General features: G+C 34.8%; 2 protein-coding genes across 3 annotated transcripts; both read left to right on the forward strand.

Annotated features, from left to right (window-relative positions):
- The first annotated feature begins 3,667 nt into the window (after positions 1-3,667).
- Positions 3,668-8,232, forward strand: LOC147399023 (uncharacterized). Its single transcript, XM_086448411.1, has 5 exons — positions 3,668-4,049; positions 4,284-4,333; positions 5,966-6,089; positions 6,217-6,324; positions 7,420-8,232. Exons 1-5 carry the CDS (start codon positions 3,872-3,874, stop codon positions 8,037-8,039), a joined length of 1,080 nt encoding a protein of 359 aa, XP_086304537.1. The 5' UTR covers positions 3,668-3,871; the 3' UTR covers positions 8,040-8,232.
- A 945-nt stretch (positions 8,233-9,177) lies between these two features.
- Positions 9,178-14,617, forward strand: LOC147399024 (3-dehydroquinate synthase). 2 transcript variants are annotated; one of them, XM_086448413.1, is made up of 10 exons: positions 9,178-9,316; positions 9,795-10,018; positions 10,582-10,748; positions 11,539-11,637; positions 11,789-11,857; positions 12,240-12,380; positions 12,471-12,560; positions 13,273-13,446; positions 14,210-14,288; positions 14,376-14,617. In XM_086448413.1, the coding sequence occupies exons 1-10, from the start codon at positions 9,216-9,218 to the stop codon at positions 14,501-14,503; spliced, it is 1,272 nt and encodes a 423-aa protein (XP_086304539.1). In that variant the 5' UTR covers positions 9,178-9,215; the 3' UTR covers positions 14,504-14,617. The 2 variants fall into 2 exon arrangements, with proteins under 2 accessions (XP_086304539.1, XP_086304538.1); XM_086448412.1 differs by having other exon boundaries at positions 9,186-9,316; positions 9,788-10,018.
- Positions 14,618-15,096: the final 479 nt, after the last annotated feature.

Genomic DNA, 15,096 nt, shown 5'->3' on the forward strand with positions numbered 1-15,096 from the left:
TAGGTTGATGGGATCTTGGTACACCAGTGATCCCAAACATCACTTTTTGAGCCCTAGGTTTTATTTTAAGCTAAGTAATTAGTCTTAATAATAATAATAATAATAATAATATTTTTTAGATAAAAATAATATAAATTTATTAAAATGGTTAATGTATAGATATGATCATTTGTGCTTTAAAGAAAAATATTTTAATAATATCATTTGACTTGTTATGTTATAAATCCTTTAATTTATTTAAATTATCTATTTACGGCCTTGTGTTTCTATTATTCAGGATATTAAATTTCAATTTGCTAGTTATTTATAATCAAATTAGAACAGTTAAAATCCACCCACATATATTTATGAAGCTATTAATTATTTACAATATTTTTTTAGTTCTACGAATATGAAATTCCTAATATAAGAATTATGATTTTCGGACGACCCCCTCTAACACACATCCCCTGATGTGGCTTGGGCTAGAATTATAGACTCTTTTCCTTGGGATACACAATTGCACAAATTTATGAGGATGTATAATTGTGTATCTCGAGGGAAAAATAATCTATGATTCGAATCCATGCCATGTCGGGCGGGGGGGGGGGGGGGAGTCACAAAAATATCTTTTTACATGGATTATAATCATCTAAATTGTAACAAATTAATCTATTTAAACGAAAACAATGCCAAAACAACTGGCCATTTTAGCGAAAGCTTTTAAAAAATGGGGGGGACTCCTATTCTTTCCTTCTTGAACAAGTCATTGACATGGGTGCTTCAAAGTGACTGTCTCACTTGAATGCCTAAAAGATCAACATGAATACGAAGTAGTTCCGTTGCAGCATTTTTTTTCCCTATAGCATCATTTAACAATTTTTCACAGTTGAGAGAGAGCCATGTTGACATTACAACAAAGAATCGTGATTTTCTTACTCTTTTTTTTCATATGCTCTTTGACCTAGCAGTTTCAGAATCATAAATTTGAATAGTGATAATTTGACGCTCCTTTTTGTATGCTCCCTTCACAGTACTGTAGATCCATTGCTTCTGGATATACAAGGATATATATTTATGATTTTGTGTACGATTCTGTGAAGGGTGTGTACAAAGGAGCATTAGATTATCACGAATCTAAATCTTTCTATATTTTAGTATCTCGAAACAAAGGATCCACGATTCTCTGATGGGAGTGTATAAATAATGTAGGAAAAAAGAGAGTAAGTTTATCAAGGTTATATGACAAAATCACTTTATTTAAATTTGAGAGTTCAATGGTCATCCATTTTTAAAGTCTTTAGATATTGTTGAACACATATTACAGTGGTTGGTATGTACAGTCCATTAATAAATAAATAAATTAAAAAAAAGATCCTCCTCACCAAAAATCAGCCCATTCTGAAATTTCTAGTCCCATGTTTACAAGTTAAAAAATCGTGGACCGTCCATTTTTTGTAAATCATTTTTTATGGGATTAGAAGTTTTGAAATATGCTGATTTTTTGTGAGGATGATCTCCTCAAAAGCCATTAGAAATGAACTCAACCAAGTTGATAAAAGCCATTAGAAACAGAGCCTCACAGATCCAAAGAATTGATTTCAATTTCTACTTCAGAGATTGACAGTATTTTCATATAAAAAATCGTTGAACTCGACAATGTAAAGTGTGAGTTCGACAACAATAATGCTGTTGAAGTAAATACTCAATAGCGGTAAAGTTTACACTGCTAAGAGGAGACACGGTTGTTGATGCTCATTTCGATTAGGGATGATTTGCTGACGTGGATATGATAAGGTGTCACGGACCTCACGATCACGGACAAAAGTAGTGCCTCATTTAGTCTTGTCCTTGCACGTTTGAAAAGTCTTATTTGGACCACGTGACATCGAAGTTCAAAATGGATAGAGTTTGCTATAATACTACTGCAAGTAAACTGTTATGATAGTACCCAACTCAGGCCGTTCATACTAGTTGATGGGCCCATTGTACCAACTCGTAAAAGATCTTTCCACTTAATCATCAAATTTAAAAAGGGAGAGATAGCGCCACGTGTCCTCTTAACTTTCATAAAATTTTTACATACCTTCCATGATTTTTCTAACTTGAAAACATGCCTCCCTCCACTATTTTTTTTCTATATATTTGATTTCAAAATGAAGAAATGACCCATTAATCGTGATTATTCTTATAAATTAAGGAAAAATGACCTCAATTCCATCATTATCGAATTATAGTCATCTTATTCAATATATTAAAGATGACTGATTTGAGGAAGAAAAAAACCAAAGATTTTTAAGTAATATTCTATAAGAAAAGATCAATGTCAAAGAATATGTCATCAATTTGAAAATACAAGGAATCTCAAATATTCCAATATGTTATTGGTTTGAGATATCTATGACCCTATCCTTAATTTTGCAATCATTTCTTGGAATAATTAAAAAAAAAAACCGACTTAAATGTCATCTTCTTGAACTTCTAGCCAAAAGCCATTGATTCATTTTTTATTTTAGAAATCCATTATTTTCAAATTCTCAACTTCTTTTTAATGTTCTATAATCCACTATTTTTATATGTAAAAACCCTGGATTTTTCTTTTTATTTTTCACTTTTGATAGGAAAATGCTAAATTGACTTTCTTTTATAAGGTGAAAAATCTATGGTTCTCTCCATACTACCATGTCAATGTAGTGTCCAAGGAAATCAATGTAGGACGACTCTTTTTAATAACATGGACATTCTCCCATTATTTTTGGGATGGAACTATTCCCTAAAGTTGCACACTCTTGACTTTGCAGAAATTTTCCAAACCCTACATAACTAATTTTGAACACATGATCACAAGGAACAAATCCCCTCTACTAGATCTGTTGTTAGGACAACCCTTAATTGACTTTTTGATAAGTTTGGGGGTCCAACTCAAAATCAATTACAATGAGTTGAGAGGCCCATGAACTTATAAAAGAGATAGAGAGAAACAAGGTAATGAGTGTCCGATGTGAGACTAAAGTCAACATGCCCATGTGTTTGTGGGTTAGACTCTAGGCCAAGGCACATAAAATTATGAACAAAAGGTGACATAGAAGAGTGAAAGGTCTGCTTTGACACCATGAAAAATTTAGAGTCCAATTCAAAACTAATTGATAATGATCAGAAGCCCAAGAGCTTACAAGGAGAGAGAAGAGGCAATGAGTGTCCAATGTGGGATTAAACCGAACACTCCTTGAAAAAAAGCCTCTAATATCATGATATGTTAGAGAGTTCAACTCAAAACCAATTAATAATGAGTAGAGAGATTGAAGAGTTTATAAGGAGAGAGAGAATGTAATGAGTGTCGATGTGAGACTAAACTCAACACTTTTCTTCTTAAAAATCCACTTTACTCATGAGCCATGAGATTTATTAAAGGTTTATCAGTTGTTGGAGAGAAAAACTAAAGGTTGAAGGCCAAACCATAATCTTCACCTACCAAGTAGATGACACGTGCCAACAATGGATAATGGGAGTGGGTTTGCAATCCAACTGCGAGAAGTATAGTTTTGACCTCCATTAAAAAAAACCCACACCCAATGGGACCCATTAATGGATTAACATCAACGTTCACTCCAAAGCGTTTACCAACTACCAAGCCAAACCAGAACCCGAGATCATCATATCTGTATAAACGTTATAAATAAAGAAAAATATTTTCTATAATTAAAACAGATTAAAATCTCATCCGTTGCCTTGTTGACTTTTCTTAGTTTTCTAATCCAACACTTGACTTAAAGAATTGAGAGTTGAGACCCTCTTCTCTTTAAAAAGGGTCGTCTCAATCAGATCTCATCTCATCTCATCTTATTTTTTCTATTTTAGATAGATAAAGGTATAGATTTAACCCAAAAAAAAAATGCACAAAATCTCTGTGTTCATTTCTCTTATTTTCGTTGCTTTAGTGTTTGTTGATGTTAGTATTGCAAAGCATCAACATGAACTTAAGATCTATGAGCTTAAGAAAGGAAATTTCTCTGTGAAGCTCACTAATTGGGGTGCCACTATCGTCTCTCTTGTTCTTCCCGACAGCAAAGGTTTGTATCTCTCTCTCTTTTGCCTTTTTAACTTTTGGGTACTATTATTAATGGTGACAAATTGAGTTTTATTTATTTTAGATTTAAACTATTAATGGTGACAACTGGATTTGATGTGTTGAATGTGCGTGTGCGGGGGTTGTTTTGGGTTTTTTTTTTTTTTTCTTTTTTATAAATTTTTTTTCCTGTTATATGTGGTGATGATATTTTTCTTGTTAAACTTTTATTTTTCAGGAAAATTGGCCGACGTAGTTCTTGGTTTTGATTCCGCTGAACAGTACACAGTGAGCTTCATCTCCTTTTATTTATTTTAGTCAGAAACGTTTTTTTTTTTATATTTCAAGAAAAATAATAAAATAAAAAAGAGAATCTCACCTGCTCACCCTCTCGTTTTGTCCGCCTAGACGAATTATTACTTGAGTAGGGATCCGGAACGGTGTCCCGTTCTTAAGCAAGGTGAGGTGGCACTCCATTTTATGCCACGTGTCATTTTGGTGACTCACTAACCGTATGGATATGTGGTCTATCCCTTGGTGAATCTATGTACAAAAGATCAGTTTGATTGGTGACCTGCATCCATTGATTATAACATCTTAAGAATGATTTCTATTTGTTCGATTAAATTCTTTATCAAGAGGTTAGATGTAGTGGATACTTATCAAACACTCTGATTTTTGGTAAGTAGGTTTACTAAGGGAATAATGCTGTAGTGACCTCTTGATTGGACCCTACATCGTACACCCCGATGTGAAAGATTATGGGAATCATAGATACTTTTTCTCGATATACAAATTTAAAACATTTATGGTAGGAGGTGCAACTTGGTCCAGTTCAAACCGAGAATCGAATCAAACCGTTAGTTTTGGGGTGGTTTGGAACAAGTTACGGTTCGGTTCTGGGTTATGAAAATGGAGAACCGATCAATTTGGTTCGGTTATCAGATCAAGCTTATATAGAATCGAACCAAATTGAGAATCGAACCCCTATGAAATAAATAAATATACATGTATATAATAATTATTATGAATTATTTTATGAGATAGACATAGATTAGTGATTTTTTATAAATAAATTAATGACTTTTTATGATAGATTAGTGATTATTGTATGAAATTTTATGTTTATTATATGTTTGTTTTTTTATTAAAAAATATTACTTACAATTTATAGAATATTGGCAATCTGTAAAATCGAACCAAATCAAACTGACTTTAGTTCGGTTCTGGTTTAGTTAGTGGAACCGACCTATGTTGGTTCGGTTCCAATTTGACCTCAATCTGAACCAAACCAAACCAAGTTGCACCCCTAATCTATGTTGCCTATCCACTTTCACGCCATGTCTGCGATGTGAGGTCCAAACTTGAGTTCTCTCTAGCACAACTCTTACCGAGGGATGCACACATTTCCATAAGATCTGTGGGTCCAAAAAAAAATGTCACATGGCATAAGATGGGGTGCCACATGATCTTGATTAGGAACGGGATACCATGGGATCTAGAATGATGTCCCGTTCCTATAAATAAAAAAAAAAGGTTAGGTGTCTAAATGCCAAGTTTTTGTTGGAGTTTAAAACAATTAAGACTCTTAACCCAGTTGGCCACATAGATCGAATCTGAGTTGATCCAGAGATCTCATCCAATTTCTATTGAAATTGGATCTGGTTGGGTCCAAATCAGATCATATAGTATAATTCAAGTATTTTCTCACATATTATCAGATAGGGATATGATCGATCCAAAATTAATCAGGCAGGTTATTGAAATTGGATCATTATTGAGAACCTAAATCGTCAATCCAGACTCGAACTTAAAAATCAGAATAGTTCGGATCTTGGTCTGATCCAATCCACTGACTGCAGTACTCCAAATATCTACTATTGCAAAAGTTTGATTATTGAACTCTTAATTTGGTTGCAGAATGATAAAGCCTACTTCGGTGCAATTGTTGGGCGAGTCGCAAATCGAATAGCTGGGGCTCAGTTTAGCTTAGATGGAACCACTTATAAGTTAGTTGCAAATGAAGGCAAAAACATGCTTCATGGTATATATATACATATACATATTTCATATTCAAACAGATTTACGGTCCTTAAAATTTTATTATCTTATTTTATTTTTAAACTTTTCTAATATTGTTTAATTGTATTTATTAATATTAATAATTTCAGGTGGTCTCATAGGCTTTAGTGATGTGATTTGGAAGGTTACAAAGTATAAGAATGAGGGCCATTCTCCTTACATCACTTTCACCTATCACAGCTTTGATGGTGAACAGGGTAAGTTTTTTTTTTACCAAAATTACTATTCCAGGATACTGTTAGTAATTACAAAAATAATCAAGTTTCTAAAGTAACTTCACGTGTAATTACGGGTTAATTACGCTGAAAAGCATAAACTATAACCTTCTTAGGGATCCAATAGTAGATTTTTTTAATTATTTGTAACTTATTTATAAGAAAATTAAGTAGTCTAATTAAGTATCAATCAACGATGTAGGTAAAGTAAATGTACTTCAGCTAAAATTAGTATATAAAGAGAATGGAGAGTCTATGTTTTTTGAGTTGTGATAACCTGACTACCCCACGTGGCATACTCAATCGACTCCCCTGACGTGACATGTGCGAGAATTGTAGATCTGTACTCCTCGGGATACAGATCTATGGTTGTAGCACATGTCACGTCAAGGGGAGTTGATTGAGTATGCCGTGTAGGGTAGTTAGATTATCACGATTCTTGTTTTTCCCTTTCTCTTTAAACAAAGTTTTGTTTTATATTTTCTGTTCCTTCTCAATCTCATTTTATAAATAAAGACTCTAAATCCATATTTTCCAAGGAATTTTTTTTTCATTAAAGAATAATTACCTATCTTATTAGGTATTTCATGGGTATCTGATGAGTAGCGAGTATTTGTAAAGTGGGCTCTGTTTCCAATATGATTTTAAACCTTGTAGACCGTCTGATATCTCGGTCGTCCACCAGCGAGACGGATAGATAAGTCAAACGTATCGGACGGGATTTAAAACCATTGTTCATTTATCTCATAGTTGAACTAGACAACTCAAACGTATCGGAAAACTCATCTGAGATGACTCGGTCTCATTCATGAACGAAACGAGACATCAAAACGAGTTTTAAAACCATGGTTTCCAAGGGTTTCATACCCAAAATTGAAATCAATAAGAACTGCAATTGATATTTTATTTAGGTTTTGGCTCTGGGTATATATGCGTAACCGAGCAAACCAACCCGTTGACACCCCTACTACAAGGTCCGACCATGTACCCTTCCATCCAAAATATGCCCCAATAGTAGATTGAGAACATGCCACATTATCCTGCCCATTTCTAACACACATTCTACTAACCATACAGGATTTCCGGGCAATCTTACTGTGTTTGTAACTTACATGATACTTGGGGACAATAAGCTGAGTGTGATCATGAAGGCCAGGGCTCTAAACAAGGCCACCCCAGTGAACCTCGCCCAACACACTTATTGGAACCTTGGCGGCCACAACAGCGGTGATATCCTATCCAACAATGTCCAACTCTTCGCATCAAAGATCACACCAGTCAACGACGCCCTTATTCCAACTGGCAAGATCGTATCGGTAAAGGGTACACCATACGATTTCCTCCAACCCCACACAGTTGGAAGCAGAATCAACCGACTCCCTGATGGGTATGATATAAACTACGTGATCGATGGGCCCGCGAGCTATAAAATGAAGAAGGTAGCAATAGTAGAGGATGGGAAATCAGGTAGAGTGATGAAACTATGGACTAATGCACCTGGGGTACAGTTTTACACAAGTAACAATTTGAAGGATGTAAAGGGGAAAGGTGGGTTTGTGTATGGGCCCCATGCTGCCTTATGTTTGGAGACTCAGGGGTTCCCTGACTCAGTGAATCACCCTAACTTCCCTTCACAGATAGTGAGTCCAGGAAAATCTTACAAGCATTACATGCTCTTTGAGTTCTCAACCAAGTAAGACCAAAGTACTGAGATTTTTTTTTTTTTTTTTTTTTTGTTAAAAGTTTTAAGTTTGACTCAGTTCTAGGATAATTGGGTATGTGGGCATGTTTGGTTACAGAGTTTAGACTGAAAATGTGTAATAAATGTGTTTCTGGGATACTGATGCGTTCATAATAAAATTAAATGGTGAAATAAATTTTTTGTTACCATTGCAATTTTATTCTTGTACTTGTGCCAAGCTAATATTAAACCTGACAAAATTAACATTGTAGCCAAACACACTTTATTTATTACTGATTCTCTCATGTTATTATTCAAATTACCAAAAATCATGGTAGTTGACTTAAAAAAGGGCTACAATTTAAAAAAGCCATCTTTTCTTTCTACTTTCCCAACAGATGGATAAAAATATGATCTAATTGTCATCGTTTTAACCTCTAGCCCACCTCAAAAAAAAAAAAAAAAAAAAAAAAAAAAAATCCAATCTTTTTGTCCAAAGCGATCATCTTCAATCCCTTACGTAAAATTTTTAACCTCATCTTTCACCTTTAAGATTTTAAATACTTCAACCTTCTTTAAAGTCTCAAAGGTTTTTGGTAAGGATTAAAGCAAGGTTGAAACAATGAATTGAAGGTCAGGTTGAATAGATTAAAATTAATGTGCAATAAAAATAAAAAATAAAAAAACTTAAAAGATGACTAGTTTTGGGAATAAAAAATAAAGAGTCGTGATAATCTGACGTCCCCATCGAAGAATCATAGATCATTTGCCTTGGGATACACAAGAAAAAGTTTTATGATTCTGTGTATCCCAAAGGCAAATGATTTATGATTCTGTGATAGACCTATGCCAAAGGGGGGTGTCAGAAAATCATTATTCAAAAATCAAGGGTTATTGGATATTGGTTGAAGATCAGGGCATTTAAGTCATTTTTCATTGATCTATTGGTAAAGACCCTAGGTCAAAGGGGCATGTCAAAAGTTTGAAAAAATAATTCCCAAAACGTGGAGGAGGTTTGCCTAAATCATAACCCTAACAATCCACTTTACATAGAAGAAAAAAAAAACAATACAGGTGTTTGGTGATAAGAGTACTGATGGATAGTAATATACGTCCCTTAAAACGCAACAGCAAAATGGTTTATAATGGGGTGACATATTAACTTTCCTTTTTTATATAACAAAAACGAAAGATGGATGAGAAAGCAGAAGAGAAGAGATATGATGGCTCTCATGAATTCTTCCCTTTCGCTCCGAATCTCCAAACCGTTGATCTCGTTTACACCGCAAACAGGTTCTTCCTCTCTCACTCTCACATGCGAAACTGCTATGCTATAATGCGCATCGGTGCGCACGTGATTCGCATACATCATAGTTGTTTGAGATTTTTAGTTCAACTGCACTGAATTGGAGGGCGCAATTCACACATGCGTACCGATTTTTTTGCTGACACCAAAGACCAAATTAAGATACATTTTTATTTAATTATAGTTTCTATTAATTTGAGGCGTTACCGTTATAATGGAGTTGATGCACATTTTTAAGGGTTTTGTTAATGTGTGCCCCAAGGGCACACGTTAAAGTGCAATAAATACACCTTTGGAATAAGCATCTGGGGGCATATTCGGTACAAAACACAATTTCCCAAGTGCATTTATTGCACTTTAACGTGTGCCCTTAGGACACATGTTAACAAGACCCCATTTTTAAACCCTTTTTTTTTTTCACATTTTATTAAATGATTAAATTTTCTAATAATTGGTAGGAAATAGGTGCAGATGGATCCACAGTGCAACTCTAATGAATGTTGGATATGAAGTGAATTCAAATGCAACAATGTGTACTTATGTACCAACAACCTTTGAGAATTATGAGCAACCGAAGAAGGTGTGGATATGGACAGAGAGCAAGCAAGTCATGACGACAGCGGTGGAGAGAGGATGGGACACTTTCATTTTCACGTCCGAAAATAGAAATCTTGCAAATGAGTGGTCATGTAAGCGGTTTTAGGGACTTAAATCTTATTACTTACTACTTATCGTGCACTTTTTATAATGTGATTAGAGAAGCAGATATGAATTCATTCTCAATAACAGAAAGCTTGACTTTGAACAGAGTGGAATGGGAGAACATGATTAGTTGAGCGACCCCACATCTTTGAGATATGATTTTGGCACCCCAACTTTTATCCATAGATTGAGTTGTTCTAGGTGTTGGGGTGGCATAGTTTCAGGGTTACTCCCCATAGATTGACGTATTATCTCTAGTGATAGCACAGGGAATTCTTCAACAATAGCGGAAAAATAAAATAAAATCACAATCAAATGGTGAGCATGTTATGTATACTAGAGTTAAGCCCAGCTTATTGTGAGTTCCTTATAGTGACACTCAAATATCCTCTATAAAACATAGTATAGAGGATACATGTGATAACACGCAATACTTAAATACTTTTGAGGCCTAATTTAACACAAAGTTTGGTTGAATTCTATCTTAACCTTGCTCTACTTGTTGTCAATAATCGGATTTCAAGATTTTTCGTATTTGTGTGTGGTGCAGCGATCGCTTTGCTATATCCACTCTTTGTTGAAAATGGGGAGCTTTTAGACAGTGAAAACAAAAGAGTCGCCACAATTTCCGAAATCTGTTCTCCCAAACAGTTACAGCAGCTTCAACCAGTTGATGAACAGGCGAAGAATGTTGTTATAAGCTTGCTAGACTGGCAGGTCCTCTCATTGTTAGTTGCTTTGGGAACTTTTGAGTTAAGGAAGACTTGTATTTTCTAATACCGTTGCTTCATTAATATTGAGTACCTGTAATACATTTTAATCTATGTTGTTCCATCAAGCAAAGTTATTTAGAGCTAAACCAAACAACAAAATCACAGAAGAGATTACTTATTTTGTTGAATTATTAAGTCTTGTCTACTTACTTTCATTAGTCCTAGGATTGCACTCTAATAAGGATCATGGTGTCTAATAACACTTGGGATTTGGTTGATGACACTATGCCGGTTACATGTGTTGTTCTACTCTACATTGTTTTCTTTTTTCCAATCAGCCGTTGAATGTATCACAACCATCTTCTTTCCTTTCCCATGAGTTTATGGATACCTGTTAGCCTTTGTTTTCATTTCTTGCCAAATTCTTCTATTGGGGCATTTTAGATTTCCCCTTCTGTTCATCTATTGGTTCCTTATCATGGAGCATTAACCGTAAGGGAGAAGTGTGGGATTGGGTTTGTAACCGCGTGGGTAGTTCTTAATCGTGTTGTTTCTTGTTTTGTTCGCTTTGTTCTCTCTTGGGGTTTTAGGTTGTCTCGACCGGCCCTGTTAATAAATAAATAAATAAATCATAAAAAAACAGTAAGGGAGAAGTAGAAGACACAGAGTATTACATTATTTCCCATTTCATCTAGTATTTTAAGGAGGTTTTTGATGAGGCTGTGACCCATCTTGTTTTTCCTCTTCTCACATTCATAGACTTCTTTCTCATTTGACGATTATGAATTCTTTAGGTGATTCCAGCTGAGAATATTGTTGCAGCATTCCAAGGCAGTCAGAAAACAGTGTTTGCTATCTCAAAAACTCCCCTTGAAGCACAAATTTTCCTTGAGGTAACTTCCTTATACTCTACAATTTGAACCAAGAGAAAAACTTCAGCTTCACATTTCTAGGAATTTGGTTAAATTATATAATATTGTCATCTTGCCCACTTCGATTCACCCTGTTTAAACATCTCTACTTTTTTTATGCTGGTAATTTTAGGCCTTGGAGCAAGGTCTAGGTGGAGTTGTTTTAAAAGTTGAGGATGTTGATGCCGTCCTTGAACTGAAGGTAATTTTTATTGTGATGGAGTTTTAGACTTTAGTGAATGTTGAGTTTAGCTCCACATCGGACACTCATTGCTTTGTCTCTCTTCTATAAGCTCCTGGGCCTCTCCATTCATTGCCAATTGGCTTTGGGTTGGACCCCCAAATTTATCATGGTATCAGAGTGGATCTTTCTCTCCTCCATGTCACCCAATTCTTATCTCCTCGTGCTTTGGCCCGGTCCGGCCCACACATGTGGGGGAGTGTTGAGTCCCACATTGGACACTCATTGCCTTGTCTCTCTCCTTATAAACTCCTGGGTTTCTCCACTCATTGCCAATTGGTTTTGAGTTGGACCCCCAAATTTATCAGTGAAGGATTGTGTCTCATCATGTTAGTATCATCAGGACTACATGGATGGCAGAAATGAAGCGAGGAATCTGTTGAACTTGGTGAAAGTTACTATAACACAAGTTCAAGTAGTTGGAATGGGTGATCGAGTATGTGTGGATCTTTGTAGCCTCATGAGACCTGGTGAAGGACTTCTGGTTTGTTCCTGCCACTCTATTATTTATATGATCTCCCATAATAAGGCCATAACAATATATGTTCTTTGATTCTTACTATACAATTTATAGGTTGGGTCCTTTGCTAGAGGGCTTTTCCTTGTTCACTCGGAATGCTTGGAATCCAATTATATTGCTAGCAGGCCTTTTCGAGTCAATGCGGTGAGTGTCAGCTTTGGAGTGGCTAAAGTATATTTATGGCAGCTGTTTGTGATTTTAAAATTGGTTATGTGGCTTGAGTGGATTCTGTTCAGTTTCATCTGTTGTCACAGTTAAGCCCTACTAGCGAACATTTTCATCAATCTCCTCTTTGCTTCTTCAACCCTTGGAAAAAATTAAAAAATGAAATTACATTTAATCTTCATGTTGTGGTTATAAAAAGCTTATCTTACCCATTTACATAAGAGAGCTGCCATTGGCACCCCGACTTTTACTTATTACACCCCAATTTAAAATAAAGAAAATAAGTGAATGGTTGAGAATAAGTAAAAGTTGGGATGCCCATAAAAGCTCTCTTGTTTCTTTCCCTAGATTTTCTATTTTTTTGGGTTTAGGATTTTATATGAACTTAATCATAATTGTAGATAACTACTGAAATTTTTCGAACGAGTGTTATAATGTTGAGGTAATAGTTTGAGCCAAACCTTTGTAATGTTTGAATAATGTGTTTTACTCTTTAATTGGAGTATGATAAATAATTTAAGAAATATGGGTGTAATAAGTAAAAGTCGGGGTACCAATAGCAACTCTCATATATAATTTGCCTATCTGAACTGACTTGGACAAGCCCAATATATAGTTTGTGATGGTCAACTTCTTACCAACTGAATGAGACTAGTTACCAAGTTTTTTTTTTTTGTGTGGAAATTTACAGGGTCCGGTACATGCCTATGTTGCCGTCCCAGGAGGGAAGACTTCCTACCTTTCTGAGTTGCATGCAGGGAAAGAAGTTGTTGTAGTTGATCAAAGCGGGCGGCAAAGGACGGCAATTGTTGGCCGTGTGAAGATAGAGAAAAGACCACTCATCCTTGTTGAGGCAAAGGCTTCTGTAAGTATCTTCAATTCTGCTCAAGTGCTAGATCTTAATGGTACAAATTAAATTTTCTTTAGAACACATAACCTCTTGAGACCTCAATTCTTCCACATGAGTACACATAACAGGGGCATTTTCATATGAAGTTATTGATTCAACTTTCTAAAAGAATAAATTGCAAACTTTGAAACCATCACTTGCTGTGACATGTAGTGTCGAGCAGAGTTGGACATAAAAAATGTTCTATACTTCTGAGATAAATTGACTATTGGAAAGTAAACAATGTGATACCGTTGATAACATAGAATTGAACTGAAACTTACTTGTAAAATAAATAAACTCAATCGAGATCTTTATACTCATAAAATAAAATAAAAAGTGAGGGAAAATAAAGAAAGACAAACCATCCATGCTCGTATAGTCTCAATCTCTCTTTGTGGTAAAAATAAACAAAATTCAAAAATTGGCTTGTATGATACAAGACTATTTAGATGATTCTTGATGATTTGATTTTAAGCAAAGAGGATAGCTTTACACTTGATCTAATAAATGTTTGGGTTCAAATAAAAATAGCCGTCAGGTTTGATGGTTTACATTGCCGATGATACTTCATGTGTTAATTCTTTTCAAATTCAGACCAGGTCCAATTTTTGTATTAAATATTTAAAATATGACATTCTAGATTTATCATTTCCCAGTTAGTTTTTAATTGAATTTATCAGTTATTGATGCTAATGCTGGCTTAATTTTGGATCTCGTAAATCTTTGGCAATTGCAGAATGGTTCGGATAACCAAATTGTGTATAACATCATTTTACAGAATGCAGAAACAGTTGGCCTAGTGTGCCCCTACCGAGGTACATTCTTCTAACTATTAAACACTATCTCCTATGCTACCTATTCAATCTCTCTTACAAATTCTCTTGCCCAACTATTCGTAACAGCAAACGAATATCTAAAAACTGCAATTCCTGTGACCTCGCTCAAAGTCGGAGACGAAGTTATGTTGAGAGTGCAGGGTGAGGCCCGGCATACTGGAATAGAAATCCAAGAATTCATTCTCGAGAAATGAGAAAGATATCATTCGAACGAAAAATTTTCCTTTCTTTTTTTGTGGATTCAATAATAAGTATGTAATTCTTTTACACTCCAATTTAAGTAAATGGTTCATGATTGACTTGCTAGATTTCACACCATCTACACTAATTAATAAAATAACTTTTATTTCATAATATTGTAAATAAATTACTTCAAATGCATTAATGGATTAATATGAGATGGCAGGATTGTTGTGCGTACTCTCACTCCATGAACCTTATTTTCCTATTAAAAACTGCAAAAAAACATAGAAATTTGTAAGATTTGTTTGATTTAACTATGCTGGGTATTATTTATAAAAGGCATACAGTCAAACTAAAATTAAGATGGTGATGAATTCTCTTGGGGTCCAAAATTACGGTGCACAATGTTAACTTTGTTACCAAACACAATTGACAAAATTGACATTACTAGAATTTTTTTTTTCCTGTTTTGGATAAATTGCATCTATCATAGACACATTTTTATGAATATAACATAAAACCCCTATTGTAAACATTAAGATCGTATCGAACTTCATCCCCTAGCAATTAAAATATTCATCTCGAATTAAATTGTGAGTTACCA

Source organism: Akebia trifoliata, chromosome 7 (assembly GCF_017979445.1).
Source record: "Akebia trifoliata isolate Shusen 1 chromosome 7, ASM1797944v1, whole genome shotgun sequence".
Classification (NCBI taxonomy): domain Eukaryota; kingdom Viridiplantae; phylum Streptophyta; class Magnoliopsida; order Ranunculales; family Lardizabalaceae; genus Akebia; species Akebia trifoliata.

Bases quoted from the DNA above. Each gene is read 5' to 3' on its own strand.
- LOC147399023 (XM_086448411.1), top strand. From the start codon at position 3,872: ATGCACAAAATCTCTGTGTTCATTTCTCTTATTTTCGTTGCTTTAGTG. The intron at 6,090-6,216 runs GTATATATATAC...TAATAATTTCAG, and splicing joins AGGCAAAAACATGCTTCATG to GTGGTCTCATAGGCTTTAGT. The intron at 6,325-7,419 runs GTAAGTTTTTTT...CTAACCATACAG, and splicing joins CAGCTTTGATGGTGAACAGG to GATTTCCGGGCAATCTTACT.
- LOC147399024 (XM_086448412.1), top strand. From the start codon at position 9,220: ATGAGAAAGCAGAAGAGAAGAGATATGATGGCTCTCATGAATTCTTCC. The intron at 9,317-9,787 runs GTTCTTCCTCTC...AATAATTGGTAG, and splicing joins CTCGTTTACACCGCAAACAG to GAAATAGGTGCAGATGGATC. The intron at 13,447-14,209 runs GTAAGTATCTTC...TGGCAATTGCAG, and splicing joins TTGTTGAGGCAAAGGCTTCT to AATGGTTCGGATAACCAAAT.